At 39.0% G+C, this 18,996-nt stretch overlaps 3 gene segments (V, D, J or C); all 3 read right to left on the bottom strand.

The window, feature by feature from the left end:
* Nucleotides 1-2,702: 2,702 nt before the first annotated feature.
* LOC143133541 (T cell receptor alpha variable 12-3-like) lies at nt 2,703-3,137 on the bottom strand. The segment is given in 2 exon segments: nt 2,703-3,013; nt 3,101-3,137. Coding segments are annotated over 2 exon segments (348 nt in total).
* Nucleotides 3,138-6,222: 3,085 nt separating this feature from the next.
* On the bottom strand, nt 6,223-7,235 carry LOC143133540 (T cell receptor alpha variable 19-like). The segment is given in 2 exon segments: nt 6,223-6,578; nt 7,232-7,235. Coding segments are annotated over 2 exon segments (360 nt in total).
* Nucleotides 7,236-17,722: 10,487 nt separating this feature from the next.
* Nucleotides 17,723-18,252, bottom strand: LOC143135330 (T cell receptor alpha variable 3-like). The segment is given in 2 exon segments: nt 17,723-18,057; nt 18,186-18,252. Coding segments are annotated over 2 exon segments (360 nt in total).
* Between the last annotated feature and the right edge of the window lie 744 nt (nt 18,253-18,996).

Raw genomic sequence — 18,996 nt, 5'->3', positions numbered from 1 at the left:
GTCAAGACTTCTCATTTTGATGACACTGACAGTTCCATTGACATGAATACCTGCTTTTGAGGAATGGACTATCCATTTTGAGCAAGTGACGTGCTTTTGCAGGTCATCCACTAGGTTTTGCAGTTTGCACTAATTGTTTTGAGAATTGCACTAACTGCTGTGCAAATGTTAATAGTGATGTGAGAAAAGCACCAAAGCGACTGAGAAAAACTGTAAATCAACAAGACAAGTTTCCCATGGGTAGGCATTGTGACGTCATCATGATCTTCTCTCTCTAGCTCCTCCCTCATGGCTTCAATACAAACAGAAAAAACTTTGTGAAAACCTTACTGATACAGTTCCACATAGTATCTGGAAAGTGTTTACAGTAAATATTCTCTAAACATATGGGACATGTTTGCTTGTGAATTTGAACAAAGTGCTTTATTGGTCTGAACATCTGAATAGTTCATGCTTCATGACAGGCAAGGTTTGACAACCTCTTATTTGGACGTGTGCTATTTATTCAGTATCTACAATGGGAATAGTTTTATTGCAAGATGCTATACTGTATACTGTAAAGTACTGCATTTGATTGTCATTATGTTATGTTGCTTAACTAAACTTAATTATATACTCATTGCGGTGGGTTAGCTTTAGACCCTCGTTTTTTAGGCTTATTCTCTTCAGGTGTATGCCCCTTGGAGCTTTCAGTTAGAACTGAAGAGACAAGAGAACTCTACATTTGTCATTATGCAGTGCCTAAAATGGCTGTGAAAAGTAGTAATGAATGGAACAGCATGATAGACTCAACAAAGACCTCAACAAAGAGTGGAGCTTGTGCATCTGTTATGATTAATGAAGATCATGTCAGGACATCTGTCATATAGGCCCCTCCTCTAGAATAATGCTTAGACTCTGAATAAACAGAAAGTGGTCTGTAAAGAGATTAAAGAAGAATATGCTACATTCTAATTCATCTGCATGGTTTTCTTTTAATTATTATTTTGCATATATATCATACAGATTTAATTGTTGTATGTCCCTAAAAGGTTATTGGACTTTTGTTACCTTGGTGTTATAATTAATATGATATGTTTTATTGTAAACCGTTATCTGTATAAAGAGTAGAGTGTGAACATTTAGCAGAGGAGATGTCCCCAGAAACATTTGATTTATCTCCTTATCCACTCTCCCAGAGAATCGAGGATCCACAAATAAGAATGAGATGAATGACCAAATGAATGTGTTGTTGATCATAGAGCTATGAATTATTTTTTGCATGGAATTATATTGGGGAAATAAATATGATACACCTTGTTTATAATCTAACTCATTAAAAGATGTTACTGCTCAGGCCTGCTGGACAGAGACATAGATCCTGTAAAAAACTGAAGCAATGCCTTTTCAAGTCATTAAGTAAAAGGCCAATTTTTAATTGATTTCTATTTTAATGAGGTTAGCCCTCTGAGATGTTGTACTTCCTGTCTTAAATCCATGAATACAGAGTAAAGACTAAAGAAACTGTTGAGGATAAAACAAGGCACCACACTTGAGTGAGTTAGATAGTCTTTTAATGGATTCTTGAAATGAAAGCTACTGTAAATGTGCAGACTGCCATTCTGATATATGAGCTTTAATTGTACCCTTCCCCTTTGTGTGCTTCTGACTGGATGTCTCTGTGTTCTCCACTAGATGGCATTTTAATCTCATATAATAACCTCATATCATTCAAATTGTGTTGTTTCATGATGCCTTTCATCAGGAAGAGTAAAACCTTGGTCAGTGGCCACTGGTCAGTGTATATATAAAAGTCTATATACTCTTTTGATCCCGTGATGGAAATTTGGTCTCTGCATTTATCCCAATCCGTGAATTAGTGAAACACACTGGGAGATCTGCAGCCAGAGTTAAATGGGTGAATCTGGCCAGGTAATGACATTGTGACCTCATTATAGCCCACCGACATAGAAGTCATAATTAGATAACGTCTAAGGATCGCCACTGATGTGAATGATCAAGCATAGATAATATTCAATATTATAAGCGGCGCTTAGGTGGTGGGTGCTTCCTAGATTAAATTCTCCTTATGGTCCCATAAGGACTTTGGCCGGTTCTGCCTAGAAGACTCTGGAAAATAAGCTGCAGTTGTATAAGAGTCACTCTGTATCTTTTCTCTACAAGAGCAAGAGAGTAGAAGAGTGGTAGAGTTTCTGCCAGAGCCAAATCTTCAATGATGATCTCAGTAAACGGTGATTCAATTATGTTAGATGTGGGTAATATTGACATAAATGTTTGATGCTGTAAAAAAGTACTGGACCAGTAGTATTGGACACCTTTGTATAGAGGCCATTGAGGTGCCTGATCTGGACTCTATCTGTACCAGTGCAGTAAAACAGAATGGCTGCTTGTCATGGTGGTGAGGGAGTTTGCTGGGTGGGGGGATATGACACAGAGGATTATAGCAGTATATATATATATAGTATATTTATTGCATTTTCAATGTTGTTGGATTGCATGTCATTTGTAATGTGTGTAACAGTTTATTATAACAGCATGCATTTCAATGATGCAACAGGTGTGACCACAGACTATATTCACCAGAAAACCTCTGATGGTGTAAAACTGATATCAGAGCACTGAGGGGAAATTGCTTTGATCTCTGAATAAAAAGCATCTTATTTTAAATGTGAGTTTTTGTACAGCTTCTCTGAGTCTTTGTATCACTGGGCTACCCACAGAGCACAGTAGTAGAGAGCTGTGTCTGCCAGAGTCAGATCTTTAATGATGAGTTCAGTAAATGTTTCATCGGTATTAGAGGTAAATCGTGGGTCTGAGCTCTCATCATCCCTACTGTTTGATCGTGCACCTTTGTATAGAAGCCATTGTGGTGCCTGATGAGGATACTGTCTGTACCAGTAAAGGTAAACATAACGGCTGCTTGTCTCATATGAACATTTCAGGGTAACTGTTTTCATTCCTTCTGGGTGACTTACACGGTCCCGATCAGGATCAATGCTGTCAGCTATTATTTCTGCAAACAAGCACATTAAAGAAATCAAAATCAAAATGTGCATCAAAAAAAAAAACATGAGAAAAAAAGAGAAAAAAGTCAGTTTACCAGTGATGATAATGAGAATCAGTAGTGGTTTGCCCATGTCCCTTCCAGATCAGTTGTTCTTGGGATGTGTGTGTGTGTGTGTGTGTGTAATTTGTTGTCTGATGTGCTGCTCTGTGAATGACTGAAAGTGTGTCTGTACCTTTTAAAAGAGAAAGGAAATACATCAGGAAGTTACACTCTCATGTCACACAGCACAACAACATTATTACACTCATTAACGATTTATCTTCATTTAGTGGGTCATGACTGACCATGTTGTACGTTTAGTGAGGGTTTTTAAAACATCTGTTGTTTAGTGAAAACTTTTTTTTTTCAGACATATGGTAATTAATAAGTGTTTACTGCCCCCCCACCCCCACCCCGCACACACACACATACGATATCATCGTTCATCACAATGTTTTACTGTACACATTATCAAATGCCAATTAAGAGGACATCGCCCAACACTGGTGCAGGGTGAATCTAGCCCGGTGACATGATGACCTCATTATAGCCCACTGACATAGAAGTCATAATTCGATAACGTCTAAGGATCGCCACTGGTGTAATTGATCATAGATCAAGCATAGATCATATTCAATATTATTGGTGGTGCTAAGGTGGTGGGAGGTTCCCAAATCTAAGTATGCTTTGGGCCCCAAGGGACCCTATAAACTTGGTTCTGCCCAGAAGACTCTGGAAAATAAGCTACAGTTGTGTAAGAGTCACTCTGTATCTTTTTTCTACAAGAGCACGAGAGGAGTAGAAGAGCGGTAGAGAGCTGTTTCTGCCAGAGCCAAATCTTTAATTATGAGTTCAGTAAACGCATCTTCAATGTTACAGGTGGGTAATGTTGACAGAAGTGTTGGATGCTGTAAACAAGTACTGAACCAGTAGTAAGGGACACCTTTAGGACAACTTTATATAGAAGCCATTGAGGTGCCTGATCAGGATACTATCTGTACCAGTGTGAAATGAACAACAATAATAATAAAAAAAACTATGTTATACCATTGAATATTGGACAAAAAATGAATGTATTTGAAAAGAAAATGACAGACCAAAGTCAACAGTTTGACAAATGTATCAGGTAATTTGTATTGTGTGTAATAGTTTATTACAACAGCATACATTTCAATGATGCAACAGGTGTGACCACAGATGCTATTCACCGGAAAACCTCTGATGGTGTTAAACTGATATCAGAGCACTGAGAGGAATTTACTTTGATCTCTGAATGAAAAACATCCTATTTTAAATGTAAGTTTTTGTACAGCTTCTCTGAGTCTTTGTATCACTGGGCTACCCACAGAGCACAGTAGTAGAGAGCTGTGTCTGCCAGAGTCAGATCTTTAATGATGAGTTCAGTAAATGTTTCATCGGTATTAGAGGTAAATCGTGGGTCTGAGCTCTCATCATCCCTACTGTATGATCGCGCACCTTTGTATAGAAGCCATTGTGGTGCCTGATGAGGATACTGTCTGTACCAGTGAAGGTGAACATTACGGCTGCTTGTCTGATATGAACATTTCAGGGTAACTGTTTTCATTCCTTCTGGGTGACTTACACGGTCCAGATCAGGATCAATGCTGTCAGCTATTATTTCTGCAAACAAGTACATTAAAGAAATCAAATTCAAAATGTGCATAAAAAAAAAACATGAGAAAAAAAGAGAAAAAAGTCAGTTTACCAGTGATGATAATGAGAATCAGAAGTAGTGGTTTGCCCATGTCCCTTCCAGATCAGTTGTTCTTGGTGTGTGTGTGTGTGTAATTTGTTGTCTGATGTGCTGCTCTGTGAATGACTGAAAGTGTGTCTGTACCTTTTAAAAGAGAAAGGAAATACATCAGGAAGTTACACTCTCATGTCACACAGCACAACAGCATTATTACACTCATTAACGATTTATCTTCATTTAGTGGGTCATGGCTGAACATGTTGTACGTTTAGTGAGGGTTTTTATAACACCTATTGTTCACTCGGGTCCAATCAGAGCAGGGCTGTGTGAGATCTGACGGTCAATCACAGTCTGGTGCAGTCAGGTGCGCACTGAAGAGCACAAACTCGATGAGAGGGTGCTCGGTGGTAGTGGGGGAGGGGCATGAGAGTTGTAAACATCGAAAATTTTGACTCCTCAAGTCCCCTCAATCTGTCAGACTTCCCAACTGCAGCTTTAATGTGGGTTGCAATGATGGACACAATTTGCTTGTTTTAATGGCAAAGAATTAGTAATCTGTAGATATGCATTTAGAATTTATAGCAAATTATTTTGCCTATGGGTTGCTAAAATGAGAGACAGCATCATTCTGCTATAGTCATATAATTGAACTGTGATGACAGCCAACAATCAATGCAGCTTATTATGGCGTTTTTATTTTCTCTCTCTCTTTCACTGTCTTTCACTGCCTCTAGTGTCATGATTTAATACTGTGCAGTAATTCTGTAACCTCATCCCCTGGAAACAAGATAGGTTGAGTTAAGTTAAAGTCTGATTACACTTTACTTGAGAGTATCTACATTAGAGTGACATGCCACTGTCATGAACGTGTAATAAACATTATGAACAAGTTATTATTGTTCATGACATAACGCTTCTGTCAACTGCAATTCAGTTTTTGTTATGACAAGTTAGGGTTAGTGTTATGACAGTGTTATGTCACTCTTATGTAGATACCTTCAAGTAAAGTGTTAGCAAAAGTGTTTGTGCCATTGACCAACACGTTTAGACCACTAAGGAAAGAGGTGATACCCTGAGATTGCCTGACAGATGATATCCTGAAAGATGGTGCCTGGCATCCACAGTCTCTATTTAGAGATAGGCTAGCTAACAACAGGCAATTACCATGTCAGTGTGACATGTTGGTTCACCTGCTGGATAAAACAGGTGCTGGAGAAAGTGATATTGTTATTCCCTTTTCCCTTTTTAACTGTTATTACATTTGCTTGCATTTTTGCCCAGTACATATGTTTGTTCATTGCAAGCACTAATATAAGCATAGATTCCGTCACTCTCTGCCTCACCATCAGGCGAGGATCTAGTACATTTGTGCATTTTCTCTGAATATTTTTTAACTAAAATCAATTCAGTGTAAATGATGTTTTCCACATTTCTGTCATTACCATTTTCAGGCGTCTCTTGACTAAAACAGTTTTTGTATGAGAGCTGAGTCTGCAGCTGTCACTGTGGGCTGCAGAGCACAGTAGTACACAGCAGAGTCAGACACTTGCAGATCCTGGATCGTCAGATTAACAGTTTTTGTGTCTGTGTTGAGTGTAGCATTGAATCTCCCCTTAAAATATGGGCCATTGTCTTGTCTAAGAGATGTTTTCAGTAGAATATATTTTGGGAATCCGTTTGGTTTCTGCTGGTACCAGAAGAGATACTGGCCAGCTGCTGGGGTACTGGTATCATACTGACAGCTGAGTGTCACCATGCTGTCCTTCAGACCAATCTCATCTTTAGGTTGAGTAACAGAGTCCCCCTTTACAGAGCACACTGTGAAGACAACAGAGCCACATGAAATACCAAAAAGATTGAAAAATATAATTAAACATTAGAGTATATACTGTATCTTGAATTTCCCCTTGGGGGATCAATAAAGTATCTATCTATCTATCTATCTATCTATACTGCATTTTAGGATATTTCTTACCACTGAAATAAACAGCTAGAATGAATGCCTTTATGTAATATTCCATAGTTGAACTGGTGACTGGCTCACTTTGGACTCTCTCTGTCTCCTTCAGTTCTTATATCACATTCTGACACACACATGTGGTGCATTGGAGCTTCAGTTCATTCTGCAGGTTTTGACATTACATTTGCGCCCCCCGCAGTTCACAATGAGAACAGCACAAAGTACAGAGCGACAAGCCTTATCAAATACATCAATGAACTCTTTTCCAGACCAACCTGCAGAGAAAATTCATTCAGTTATACATTTTCAGCCAATCTCAATGTGCTACAGGGCAAAAGACATTTAAATATTAAAAACACTGAAAGAAATAAAAAAAAAACATTAATATATTATAATAGGCAGCAGCCATTATAGAGTTAAAAAAGCAGCTAGCCAGGTTTTAGTCTGCTAAAAAATAATGTTTTAAGTTTTTAAGAGAGGACATTCCATAAGGGGCAGCAGAGCAGATCACCCATTGTTCTAAGTCTTGTCCTGGGGGTGTGGAAGCGCTTTGAGTGAGTAGAATGGAGGAATCATGTTGAGATTAGTGGGGTGAGTAGGTGGGGGGGGGGGGGGGTATTGCCATGGATGCACTGGTGAGTGAGAAACCAGCAGTCTTATAATACAGTTATGTCCCCTCAGTTTGAAATGATAACTGCACTCATGAGGTAGACTAACACATTTTGATGTTAACTTTTTACTTTTACTGTTTGCCGATGTTAATATTCCCAAAGATTACATTTGCTTTGTGCAGTTTTGCACACAAAGCATTCTGTGTTGAGCATTTTGTAGATATCATGGACCTAATTCAACAAAGTACAGATGAAGGACCTTGCCTGTTTGAAAACCTCACAGCCATGTATGTGTAATGTTGATTGGCCACCATGGAAAATACCCTGATACATATGTATATAGACCTCTCCAGAATAAGTCCCACCTCCTAACTTCCGTATCCATCCAACCTTCGGTCGTCAAATGTTTATGGGAAATAACATGGCGTTTTGAAAGATCGTACCTGTCAAACTCTGTAGGTGACAAAGTAGAAAAAGCTGCTGGGCAGATTGGCCTACACACTTCTGCCATCTAGTTTCCACTGGATTTTTTTATTTTCGGTGCCGTTTAAGTAGTATAGTCTATAGTATACTACTTAAACGGCACCGACAATCAAAAAATCCAGTGGAAACTAGATGGAAGAAGTGTGTATGCCAATCTGCCCACCAGCTTTTTCTACTTCGCTACCTACAGATGTTTAACCGGTATGATATTTCGAAACGCCGTGTTATTTCCCATAGACAATCGACGCCAGGAAGTTGGATGGATACGGAAGTTACGGAGGCGGGACTTTTTTGAATTTTTGAAAAAGTTGAGATGGAAAAGTTGTGTTTTATTTTCATAATCTTTGTTCAGTGAACACATACAACCGTCAGTTTGTTAGCTAACAGAAATTTCATGAATATGACGTTCAGGCCCATAAACTATAAGTTTGCCTGCACACTTCAACTTCTTGTTGAAGCAGATAGTACAGTGGTCACAGGCAAGGGCTAGCACGTAAGAGACCGGGGTTCGATTCCTGTGAGATGCGTTTTGGCGGAGTGAGTGTGCATGACTACCAACGTCTCTGGAGAGAAGGCGCGCAATTTGAACAAGAAATCGCAGTACTATAAACACCTGGGTACAAATAGCATCCACTTCTAACTCTACATTGATGCAAACAGCATACCTTATTCAGAGTGTCTATTACACAGCTGAGCTATTTACAGTCTGTTATGTAACAACAACAAAAAACATGTTGCTTGTTTTTTGTTTTTTTTAAATATTATTACATTGTGTGATCAATATGCCAGATTAAATGCACAGGGGTGCAAATAGCATACACTGATATTTGTACCAGATGAGGTAGCCTGCTAATAGAACACATTGCTGTGTGCACCGGGGTACGAATAGCATACATTGATTTTTCTACCAGACGGGGTACTAATAGGACACATTGCTGTGTGCACCGGGGTACGAATAGCATACATTGATATTTGTACCAGACGGGGTACTAATAGGACACATTTCTGTGTGCACCCGGGTACGAATAGAATTCACTTCTTATTGCACCAGGGTACGAATAGCATACACTGCTAATTGTACCAGGGGTGCAAATAGCCTTACCCTAAAATTAAACATTATAAAAGCTTAAAGCAGATTTGGTTGAAAATAACTGGGTTTTCCATTTGTTTATCTATAAGTTGTATTTTTGAAACTTATTTTGATCCATTTAGTAGATGGAAACCCAGGAATTACAGTAATGAACTGAAACTTAAACCAGTGGCTGATCCTCTCTCAACCAGAATTAGAAGTCTGGAAAATGTCATAATTTAAGATATGTCACTTGGTATTACTCTGTGACTTATGTAGTGTTTTTGGAAGGAGCGTTAGTATTATGAGTACAGTAGAGACAGAACTTCCTGTTAGGTTTTTGTGTGACAGTTAGCTAGTTAGTCTTCACTGTGGGCCTCAGGGCACAATAGTAGAGCGCAGAATCTGAAAGTTCAGCAGAGGAGAGATCCAGATAGAGTTTGTCTTTAGTCATTCTCCCAAACAAACGAGGGTCCACATCTGATGTCTGATTCTGCCCGGCAAAGGCAAAGGTCATAAGATGCTGAGGAGCTGATTTTGGATGCTGTCGATACCAAAACATGGTGGGTGAACCTAAATAGGAGTAGCTGCATGAAAGGGTTAAATCGGATCCCTCCACATCAGACACTTCAGTCCTGTCTGGAGTAATATCATTCCCATGAGTGAGTCCTATGAGAAGAAAAATAAATAGAATTTTCCTTATTAAGAACCAAAATATATTAACCATGTAGCAATGTTGCCATATGGTATGACATTCATTCAATTTTGTATCCCAGATATGCTTATTATTACACCAAAGGTCATGTGAAAATTACATTTAAAAATGTTATCTGTACCTGCTATGGTCATGAGGAGTAGCACTAAGTAGTGAAGCATAGTGAACTCAATGAAGATCACGATAGGCCCTTAAGATTCTTAAGCTTGAGCTCAAACTCACATTCTCATCTGGGTGGAAACGTTTTTCAGAACACATCCTGTCAGCTCCTCCTCCTGCAGAAGTGGCTGATGCATCAAATCAAGCATCAGCTGAGCTGGTGAGGTGGGGCTACTCAGGAATACCTTAAAGGACAATTCCGGCGCAAAATGAACCTAGGGGTTAATAACACATTTGTACGAGTTCGACCGTTCGCTGGGCTTTATTTTCATGCTAGTCGAATGTGACCAGTTTTATTGCAAACCGCTCATTAGCGTTTAACGCTAGCCTTCGGGGCACACGTCCAGTAGAAAGAAATCGCTATTTCTATACCACTAACAAGGCTCAAAATAGCACCACACTTACATAGTAGCATAATGAGGGTCTCTACATGTAAACCGAAGCATTGAGAACTTTGTAAGTGTACAGGCAGTTTATTAAAAAGAAACACATTACCGTTCAAGTCTGGTTCACATACAGGCAGGCGCCTTGGGAAAACGAAACTCTGGGATGTGAAGTGAATCTCGTGTGAAAAGTTGTTGCTGAAAGAAAGGACTGTACAAAAGAGAAGCACTGAACGCAACAGGAGACGTAAGAGATGGCAGGCTATTTGAACGAATTTGAAGACATCGAGGATGAACCCTTATTGGACGTCGGAATATAGCCTACCAACGAAGAGCTGCGGAGCTCCGTGAAAGGGCTATGAGAGAGAGAGAGCTACCTGTAGTCAATGCTGCACACAGCCTCGCACTTCTGGAAACTCTAGGCTACCTGCGGACATTGTGAAGCTATAGCCACCGAAGAGGAGTGCCTGTGTTGCATGGAGTGGGACCTGTTGCGTCGCGATCCCCAAGAGACGCAGTGTTTTGTAGAGTATGAAGATTTCCCCTCATTTATAAACAGGGCTGTAGTTGAAACTTTTTTCCATGTCCCGAAAAGAAATTGGAGGCGGCGATCCATACCAGAGAGACCAGATGGACATCCACTAAGTAAGTACACTATACAAGTTATGTTACATCGGAGCTATTACTTCTGATAGGCATATATTGAGCAAATTACGTTTGATTTTAGTTCACATCGCCTGCCTGTATATGTGAACAACCAGACGTGAACGGTAATGTGTTTCTTTTTAATAAACTGCCTGTACACTTACAAAGTTCTCAATGCTTCGGTTTACATGTAGAGACCATCATTATGCTACTGTGTAAGTGTGGTGCTATTTTGAGCCTTGTTAGTGGTATAGAAATAGCGATTTCTTTCTACTGGACGTGTGCCCCGAAGGCTAGCGTTAAACGCTAATTAGCGGTTTGCAATAAAACTGGTCACATTCGACTAGCATGAAAATAAATCCCAGCGAACGGTCGAACTCGTACAAATGTGTTATTAACCCTAGGTTCATTTTGCGCCGGAATTGTCCTTTAAGTGGACTAACAGACAATGTGTACAGAGTAAGCTCTGTACATCATCACAACTGTGTTCATTTTGTAAATACCTCAAAAACGGACTGAACGAATATCACTTTTACATCAATGGTACCATGTCAATGCAGTCTTTACACTGTACATTATATAAAATGTTGTATGAGTACTCAGAATATAAATGAGAATGTTGCTCTTTTTTCTTTTTTTCTTTTATTTGGCCTCTAAAGGGACCTCTAACTGATGTTGTGATCAGGGGCGGACTGGGACCAAAAATCGGCCCTGGCATATTTGGCCCAAGCAGCCCTCAAATCGGTCGGGCACACCTAATTAAATACAAAATCTTTGCATTACCCTTAAATATGCATAAATTTTCAACTGTCATGGAGCACTGAAAGTGATAGGCCTCACTGGCTATCACTCTCACTGATCAGAGGTAGCCATGGAGTACATGATCTCCATATTCAAGTAGCCTAGGCTATACAAGCAATTATTAAAGAAGAGTTTCTGCTTGAATTCAAAGTATAATTTCAAATGATTTAATAGGCTACATTTAAACTATACAATGCTCAACTGACAGCAGCACCAAACAGTTACTGAATTTGCCTATGTGTAAAGAGCTAAATTACCTAGATTGTAGTAGACGTTAATCACTGTAAGACAACTGAAACAACACAAAATAAGTAGGGCTGTTGCTGGAAATATTTCATTCCTGTAGGCTATACTACATTGCTGGTACATTTTGGAACATTATAGCTACATTAACTAATTATCTTTAATGTCTTCCAGTAGCCTATCGTATAGGTTACCGTATATTAGTTGGCTTGTGCTGCACAAGTTGTGCATGAATATGACTTGATGTTTTGTAGCCTACATTTCCGTCAGTCTACAGTCTTTTAGCCCATCTTTACCATGATAATTAACCCTTCCAAGATAGAACTCTTTCGACGCTCTACTTTGAGAGACCAACCACCACTCATGTCATCGATGTTGAATTTTGGGCGTCTGACGGAAACTGATCAATCTGACCAACAATTAACATCGATTTGACACTCTTTTGCTGTCCGGGGTTGCAAATCATTCATTTAGAACATTTAACTTACGCTGTTTGTTATTATAATCACAGCACGGCCTTAGGTTATCATAACCACATCATTACATTATCGCAATTAATAAGTCATCATAATCATCATCGTCAGCATGGCATGTCACACATAGCCTACCTGCTCCACCACTGAGTTCTTGTAGCCGCAAGGCTCCACCACCTGCTCACTGTCCCTCTGTATGCTTGCTTACATCCTGGTTCAAACTCAACGAACTTCAACATGTTGCTGACATTTGCTAGCCTACTTGCAATATTGTATTTTTGAATTTTCATTGGTGTTACTTTTGCACTATTGTCACTACCGGCTTCCCCAGCAATTTCGTGTAGGCAACTTCGATTAACTTCTGATCTCTCACAAAATCCTGGCTCTGGGCCAAAATGCGAGGGGTGGGCCTGACGTGAGTTGTTATTGGATCAGTCGAGTGTCAATATGGAAATGTAACCAGTGGGCCGCTGATTGTCCATCCTTTGGGCCGATCGTTGGCCAAAATGATTAAATTATATAGCCTATTCTATCGGCCCAAAAGGTGCGTCGGCCCACCGGGAAAATGCCCGGTATGCCAGATGGCCAGTCCGCCCATGGTTGTGATAATATGAACTGATATAATTTGATGATGATGCAAATTGTTTTATAACAAATTACATCATACTACATTTCTTGCACCAATGCTGCACCATGCTGATACAAAAGTTCAACTCGTCTCTTTACCACGTTGTCTCCAAGAAGATATAGGTCCCCCTTATAAGTCATGGTTGTACTCAAGATTTCTTCCTCTCACCTTTGTGTTTTAAACTCACATTGGGTTGTTTTAAGTGCTGTGATACATTGGTATGATGCTGTGTAAATAAAATGGAATGGAACTGAATTGCAGAATACATTCAGAAATGCTGCCATCCAGTGGTCATGTACCTTATTACTCCATAACATCGACACCCTCAGAAGAGTAACACGCAGCAGGGACAAATCCAAAACATGACTTAATCCCAAATTTTTCCCAGACATGAAAATATCAAAATCATGTGTCTTGAGTAACCTATTGAGGTAATCAATTATTATTTTTTCAAATTTTCATGAAAATGTGGGTGAAAAGGAGTGTTTTATGTCCGGTCACAATTGTGACTGTTGGGAAATAACAGTCATATTTTAGGGATTTTTATTTTTGACACATTTCAATGAGCAATCATCTAATTTCCAATAAATTCCGGTCAGAGATGATATGGGGACATTATACCAGGTCTGTTCATTACATTAAAAATGTTATCACAATACAATACTCAATATTGCCTCTGCAATTCTCTATAATTTTAAAGTGTGCCGATTTTTACAGTGGAGGGGATATATTTGGTAAGGTTGTTCATGTCTATTGCAAGTCTCTGCATAAATTCAGCCAATATACTTTCAACAGGCTGACTGGCAAGTTGATTATACTCCCCACCACCTAGTTTATATGTGACATATGTAATAGTTAATGAGGACAATGATTTACTGTAGTCAGTTAGATCTGAACAGAGTCAGACACTTGCAGATTTTGGATTGTTAAAGGGACAGATTTCACAGTGGTGTTGAGTTGAGCTTTAAGTCTTCCTTTGAGTTCATCATTGCCCCCTATCTAGTCATTTGCTTGACATTTGTACCAAAACAAGTAGACTTGGTAGCCTGTATTATGTAAATGTCAATTTGATGGATCATGAACATGAATGTAATCATAATAAACATAAATAAACTTGTATGTATTAATTTGATGACTTTAATCTCTGTAGACTTAAGCACGTCATGCATACCTCCTGATTGGAATTTAAGATATGGTGCATTTTATTTCATGTCTTGTCATGTCATGTAAGTTTTTGTACAACAGTTAGCCCATTTCCTTCACTGTGGGCGTCAGGGCACAGTAGTAGAGTGCAGAGTCTGTGAGTTTAGCTACTGTGAGCTCCAGGAACAATTGACTTTTCTCCTTATTCATTCTCCCAGAGAATCGAGGATCCACATTTGATGTTTCTGTCTTATCACTAAGGATGAACAAGAGAAACTGAGGTGCTGATCTTGGGTACTGTCGATACCACTGTAGATAGTCTCTAGAGCTGTAACTAATGCTGCAGGAGAGGGTTAAATTATGTCCGTCAATCATGTTGAGTTCAACACTGTTTGGAGTGATTTTGTTCCCATGGGCGTTACCTGAAAAGAGATGGTATGTCATATTTCATCATCATCATCAAACATTGTTTAATCAGGGGAAATTGACTGAGCATTAAACTCTTTTACAGCAATGCCCTGAGTTTACAAACAAAGAATCTAATAAAAACAATTATGTGCTGGACTGGAGCGGCGTCACTCGCCAAGCCTAGCACAGACAGACGAACAAACAAATTAAACAGCAAACAAATAATTAATCAAACAAAAATAGGCCAAAAGGAGCAGCACATCTGCCCAGCGTCCCCGTTACTTGGCCCCCTGGCATACAATACATTGACACACAAAACAAAAGATACCAGACGGAGCAATGTAGTCGCCAGCGTACCCGTGACACCAAGACATGACAAATATATTTCAAAAATAATAAACACAAGACAAAAGATGCCAGATGGAGCGGCATAGTTGTCAGCGTACCCGTGACACTAAGGCATACAAGACAGACAACAAACAAATGAACAAATGATATGTTCTGTCTGTTATGTCTCTTTCTCCATTATTTGACAGAAGTGCTAAATTCTGAAAGTTCATAACGACCAACAGCATGCCACAAAACATTGTGTTTACCTGAGAGGTCCATAAGTAATATGCCTAGAAAGAAAATCATTTTGGAGGTTTGCAACTGTGAGGTCTGCTAAAGTAACACCATTTGAATGTCAGTCCTGTGAAGACAAGTTTCCCATGGGTAGGCATTGTGACGTCATCATGATCTTCTCTTTCTAGCTCCTCCCTTCTGGCTCCAATACAAACAGAAATTACTTTGTGAGAGCGTTATGGATTCAGTTCCACACTGTATGCATTGGAAAGTTTTTACAATAAATATTAATAAACGTATGATAGATGTTCGCTTGTGAATTTGAATGAAGTGCTTTATTGGTCTGAACATCTTAAAAGGTCATGCTTCATGGCAGGCAAGGTTTGAAAACCTGTCTTTGGATGTATGCTATTCGGTATCTACAATGTAGATACACAAAAATGTAGTTGCACAAAAATAAAATCTATTTTCCAAAGTAAGTCTTTTTAAATGATATATATTTTTTTCAATTTCATAAAGAACACCATCTGACACTGTGAGGTTCAGATACATGAAATTAGGAATCAAGCACAATGTCATTGTTTTCCTAGGCATAGTTTATGCATTTATTTGCAATAGTCATTGCCATTGTTTTCGTTTAATATCAACAATCTGTGAGTTTGCTACCTTGCAGACAGATGAGGATCTACAGCTGAGGTCTGGTTTTGCCCCAAATACTGATAAGATACTGAGAAGCTGATTTTGGATGCTGTTGATACCAAAACTGGGTGTAGTAGTAGTATTAAATCAGACAACTCTTGAGCAGAGATCTCAGTGCTCCTCCTAGAATGATGCCAGACTCTGAATAAACAGAAATCCGTCTGGAAAGAAATTAAAGAACATTCTACATTTTGATTCATCTGCATGCTTTTTTTGTTTTTGTTTTTGTATATCTGTCATAAAAAAAATAATTTATATCTAAAAGGTTATTGGGTTTTGGTTACCTTGGTGTTATTATTATTATGAACATGATAATGAACATGATGAATGGACAAATGAATGAAGTGATCACGCATATGTTGTTGATCATAGAGGTGAGTTAATTCTTTATTTGTAGATATGACTATATGTGCAGCTTGGATACTGACAGTGGTGACACCAAAGTCATTTTAGGCAAGTCCCTGCACTCTGCGTCCATATTGTAATGCTTTTTGGGCACTTATCAGGCATCTCTTTCAGGCAGAAATGCCTGTGTGCAAGGCTTCACGAATCACATGAACACACAGATGTATTCACCTGGAAGCGGCGGAATATGTGTAGGACTGTCAATACGACTGCCATGTTTGCTTAACAAACTAATCCCATACATTTTTGTATGGGAGATTCTTTGAGTGCTGTGTCTCCTCAGTAGAAAGTCTGTGATGACACTAGTACTATATAACATAAGATTTGAAGGCCATAACACATGTTATCCACTTGATGGCATCCTACTCAAATGCTTTGAACAGGTGGGCTACATATTTAAATGGAATATTTGAAACTGTAACCTACTTTCCAGAGAATAATTTCTATTCAACCCCTGAAGATTTGTTTTATTATATAAATGTTATATGTTATTTGTTATATATATAATTGTATGTCGTATGTAAGGGATAATGTATAGAACGCCGGTCATTGTCGGGAGATATGTCCCGACAGGGCGAACCGGACCCCGACGCGCAGCGGAGGGGTCTTGTTCCGCCCTGAAGGGACCTATCTCCCGACAATGACCGGCGTTCTATACATTATCCCGCTTATTACACGGCTAGGCTACTTACCAAAACGACACAATAAACTCCCCACGATATGACTCTTTAGCCTACATAGCCTAGGCTATAGCCTATTTGTTACCGTTTCATCATGGCTTTTGCTGAGAAACAAATAGTTCGCAACAACACACGCTGAACTTGAATCAAACATTCTTTAGAACACAGCTGATCAACCGTCTGCTTTCACTTTTTAATGAAGTTCCAATCCTTGCGTAGTGATATGAAAGAATTGACTTAGAAGCACAAAGCCCATTTTCCTTGACAGCGGTCTGTTATACTTAGCAACGGTCTGTTATTCAGAATTAGCAGACCGCCGAACGTTGGGAAGGCCCATTCAAGTGAATGGAGCATTCTGCAGCACTATGAAGAGCCGTGTAATAATGTATAATAATATATGTTATATATAATTATATAATTGTATTCAATTAGTGTTCTGTGTCCCTGCATTTCAGACAACAGAGCTGCAAAATCCCTCACTGTCAGTCAGGTTTTTGTACGGCAGTCTGTGGTTTAGTGTCACTGTGGGCCTCAGAGGACAGTAGTACAGTGCAGAGTCAGAGACTTGAACAGAGGAGATCTGCAGAGAGACTTCAGTTTTCTCTTGGTTTAGTTTCACAAGCAGACGAGGATCTTCTACACTGAATGTGAGACACAATTGGACAAAATAAACATTGGTATGACTCACCAGTAAATATTTGCTCTTACAGAGGTTCAGTGAACAGGGGGTTAAATAATCAATTTGATGGATCATAAATTTGAATGCAATGGATAAACATGAATAAACTTCTATGTATTAATTTGATGACTTTAATCTATATAGGCTTAAACATCATGTTGACCTCCATGCAAAGTAAGATATGGTGTATTTCATCTGATGTCATGCCATGTGAGTTTTTGTACAACAGTTAGCCCATTTCCTTCACTGTGGGCCTCAGGGCACAGTAGTAGAGAGCAGAGTCTGTGAGTTCAGCTGCACTGAGCTCCAGGAACATTTGACTTTTCTCCTTATTCATTCTCCCAGAGAATCGAGGATCCACATTTGATGTTTCTGTCTTATCACTAAGGATGAACAAGAGAAACTGAGGTGCTGATCTTGGGTACTGTCGATACCACTGTGGATAGTCTCCAAAGCTATAACTAATGTTACAGGAGAGGGTTGAATTATGTCCCTCAACCATGTTGAGTTCATCACTGATTGGAGTGATTTTGTTCCCATGGGCGTTACCTGCAAAGAGATGGTATGTTATATTTATATGTGTTGTTATGTCTCTTTCACCATTATTTGGCAGACGTGTTAAATTCTGAAAATTCATAATGTCCAACAGAACACTATAATGGATACCATGTGTTTACCTGATAGGTCCATAAGTAATATGCCCAGAAAGAAGATCATTTCGGAGGTTTGCAAATGTGAGGTCTGTTGAAGTATACAATTTGAAGTCTGTCCTGTGAAGACAAGTTTCCCATGGGTAGGCATTGTGACGTCATCATGATCTTCTCTCTCTAGCTCCTCCCTCATGGCTTCAATACAAACAGAAAAAACTTTGTGAAAACCTTACTGATACAGTTCCACATAGTATCTGGAAAGTGTTTACAGTAAATATTCTCTAAACATATGGGACATGTTTGCTTGTGAATTTGAACAAAGTGCTTTATTGGTCTGAACATCTGAATAGTTCATGCTTCATGACAGGCAAGGTTTGACAACCTCTTATTTGGACGTGTGCTATTTATTCAGTATCTACAATGGGAATAGTTTTATTGCAAGATGCTATACTGTATACTGTAAAGTACTGCATTTGATTGTCATTATGTTATGTTGCTTAACTAAACTTAATTCTATACTCATTGCGGTGGGTTAGCTTTAGACCCTCGTTTTTTAGGCTTATTCTCTTCAGGTGTATGCCCCTTGGAGCTTTCAGTTAGAACTGAAGAGACAAGGGAACTCTACATTTGTCATTATGCAGTGCCTAAAATGGCTGTGAAAAGTAGTAATGAATGGAACAGCATGATAGACTCAACAAAGACCTCAACAAAGAGTGGAGCTTGTGCATCTGTTATGATTAATGAAGATCATGTCAGGACATCTGTCATATAGGCCCCTCCTCTAGAATAATGCTTAGACTCTGAATAAACAGAAAGTGGTCTGTAAAGAGATTAAAGA

The sequence above is a fragment of the Alosa pseudoharengus genome, unplaced genomic scaffold (assembly GCF_046254945.1).
Source record: "Alosa pseudoharengus isolate Yale_2024_CS ecotype anadromous, Long Island Sound unplaced genomic scaffold, YU_APseudo_1.1 YU_APseudo_1.1_scf_2, whole genome shotgun sequence".
Taxonomy (NCBI): domain Eukaryota; kingdom Metazoa; phylum Chordata; class Actinopteri; order Clupeiformes; family Clupeidae; genus Alosa; species Alosa pseudoharengus.
Note: the sequence above shows the minus strand (reverse complement) of the source record. Positions and strands in the feature narration are given on the sequence as shown.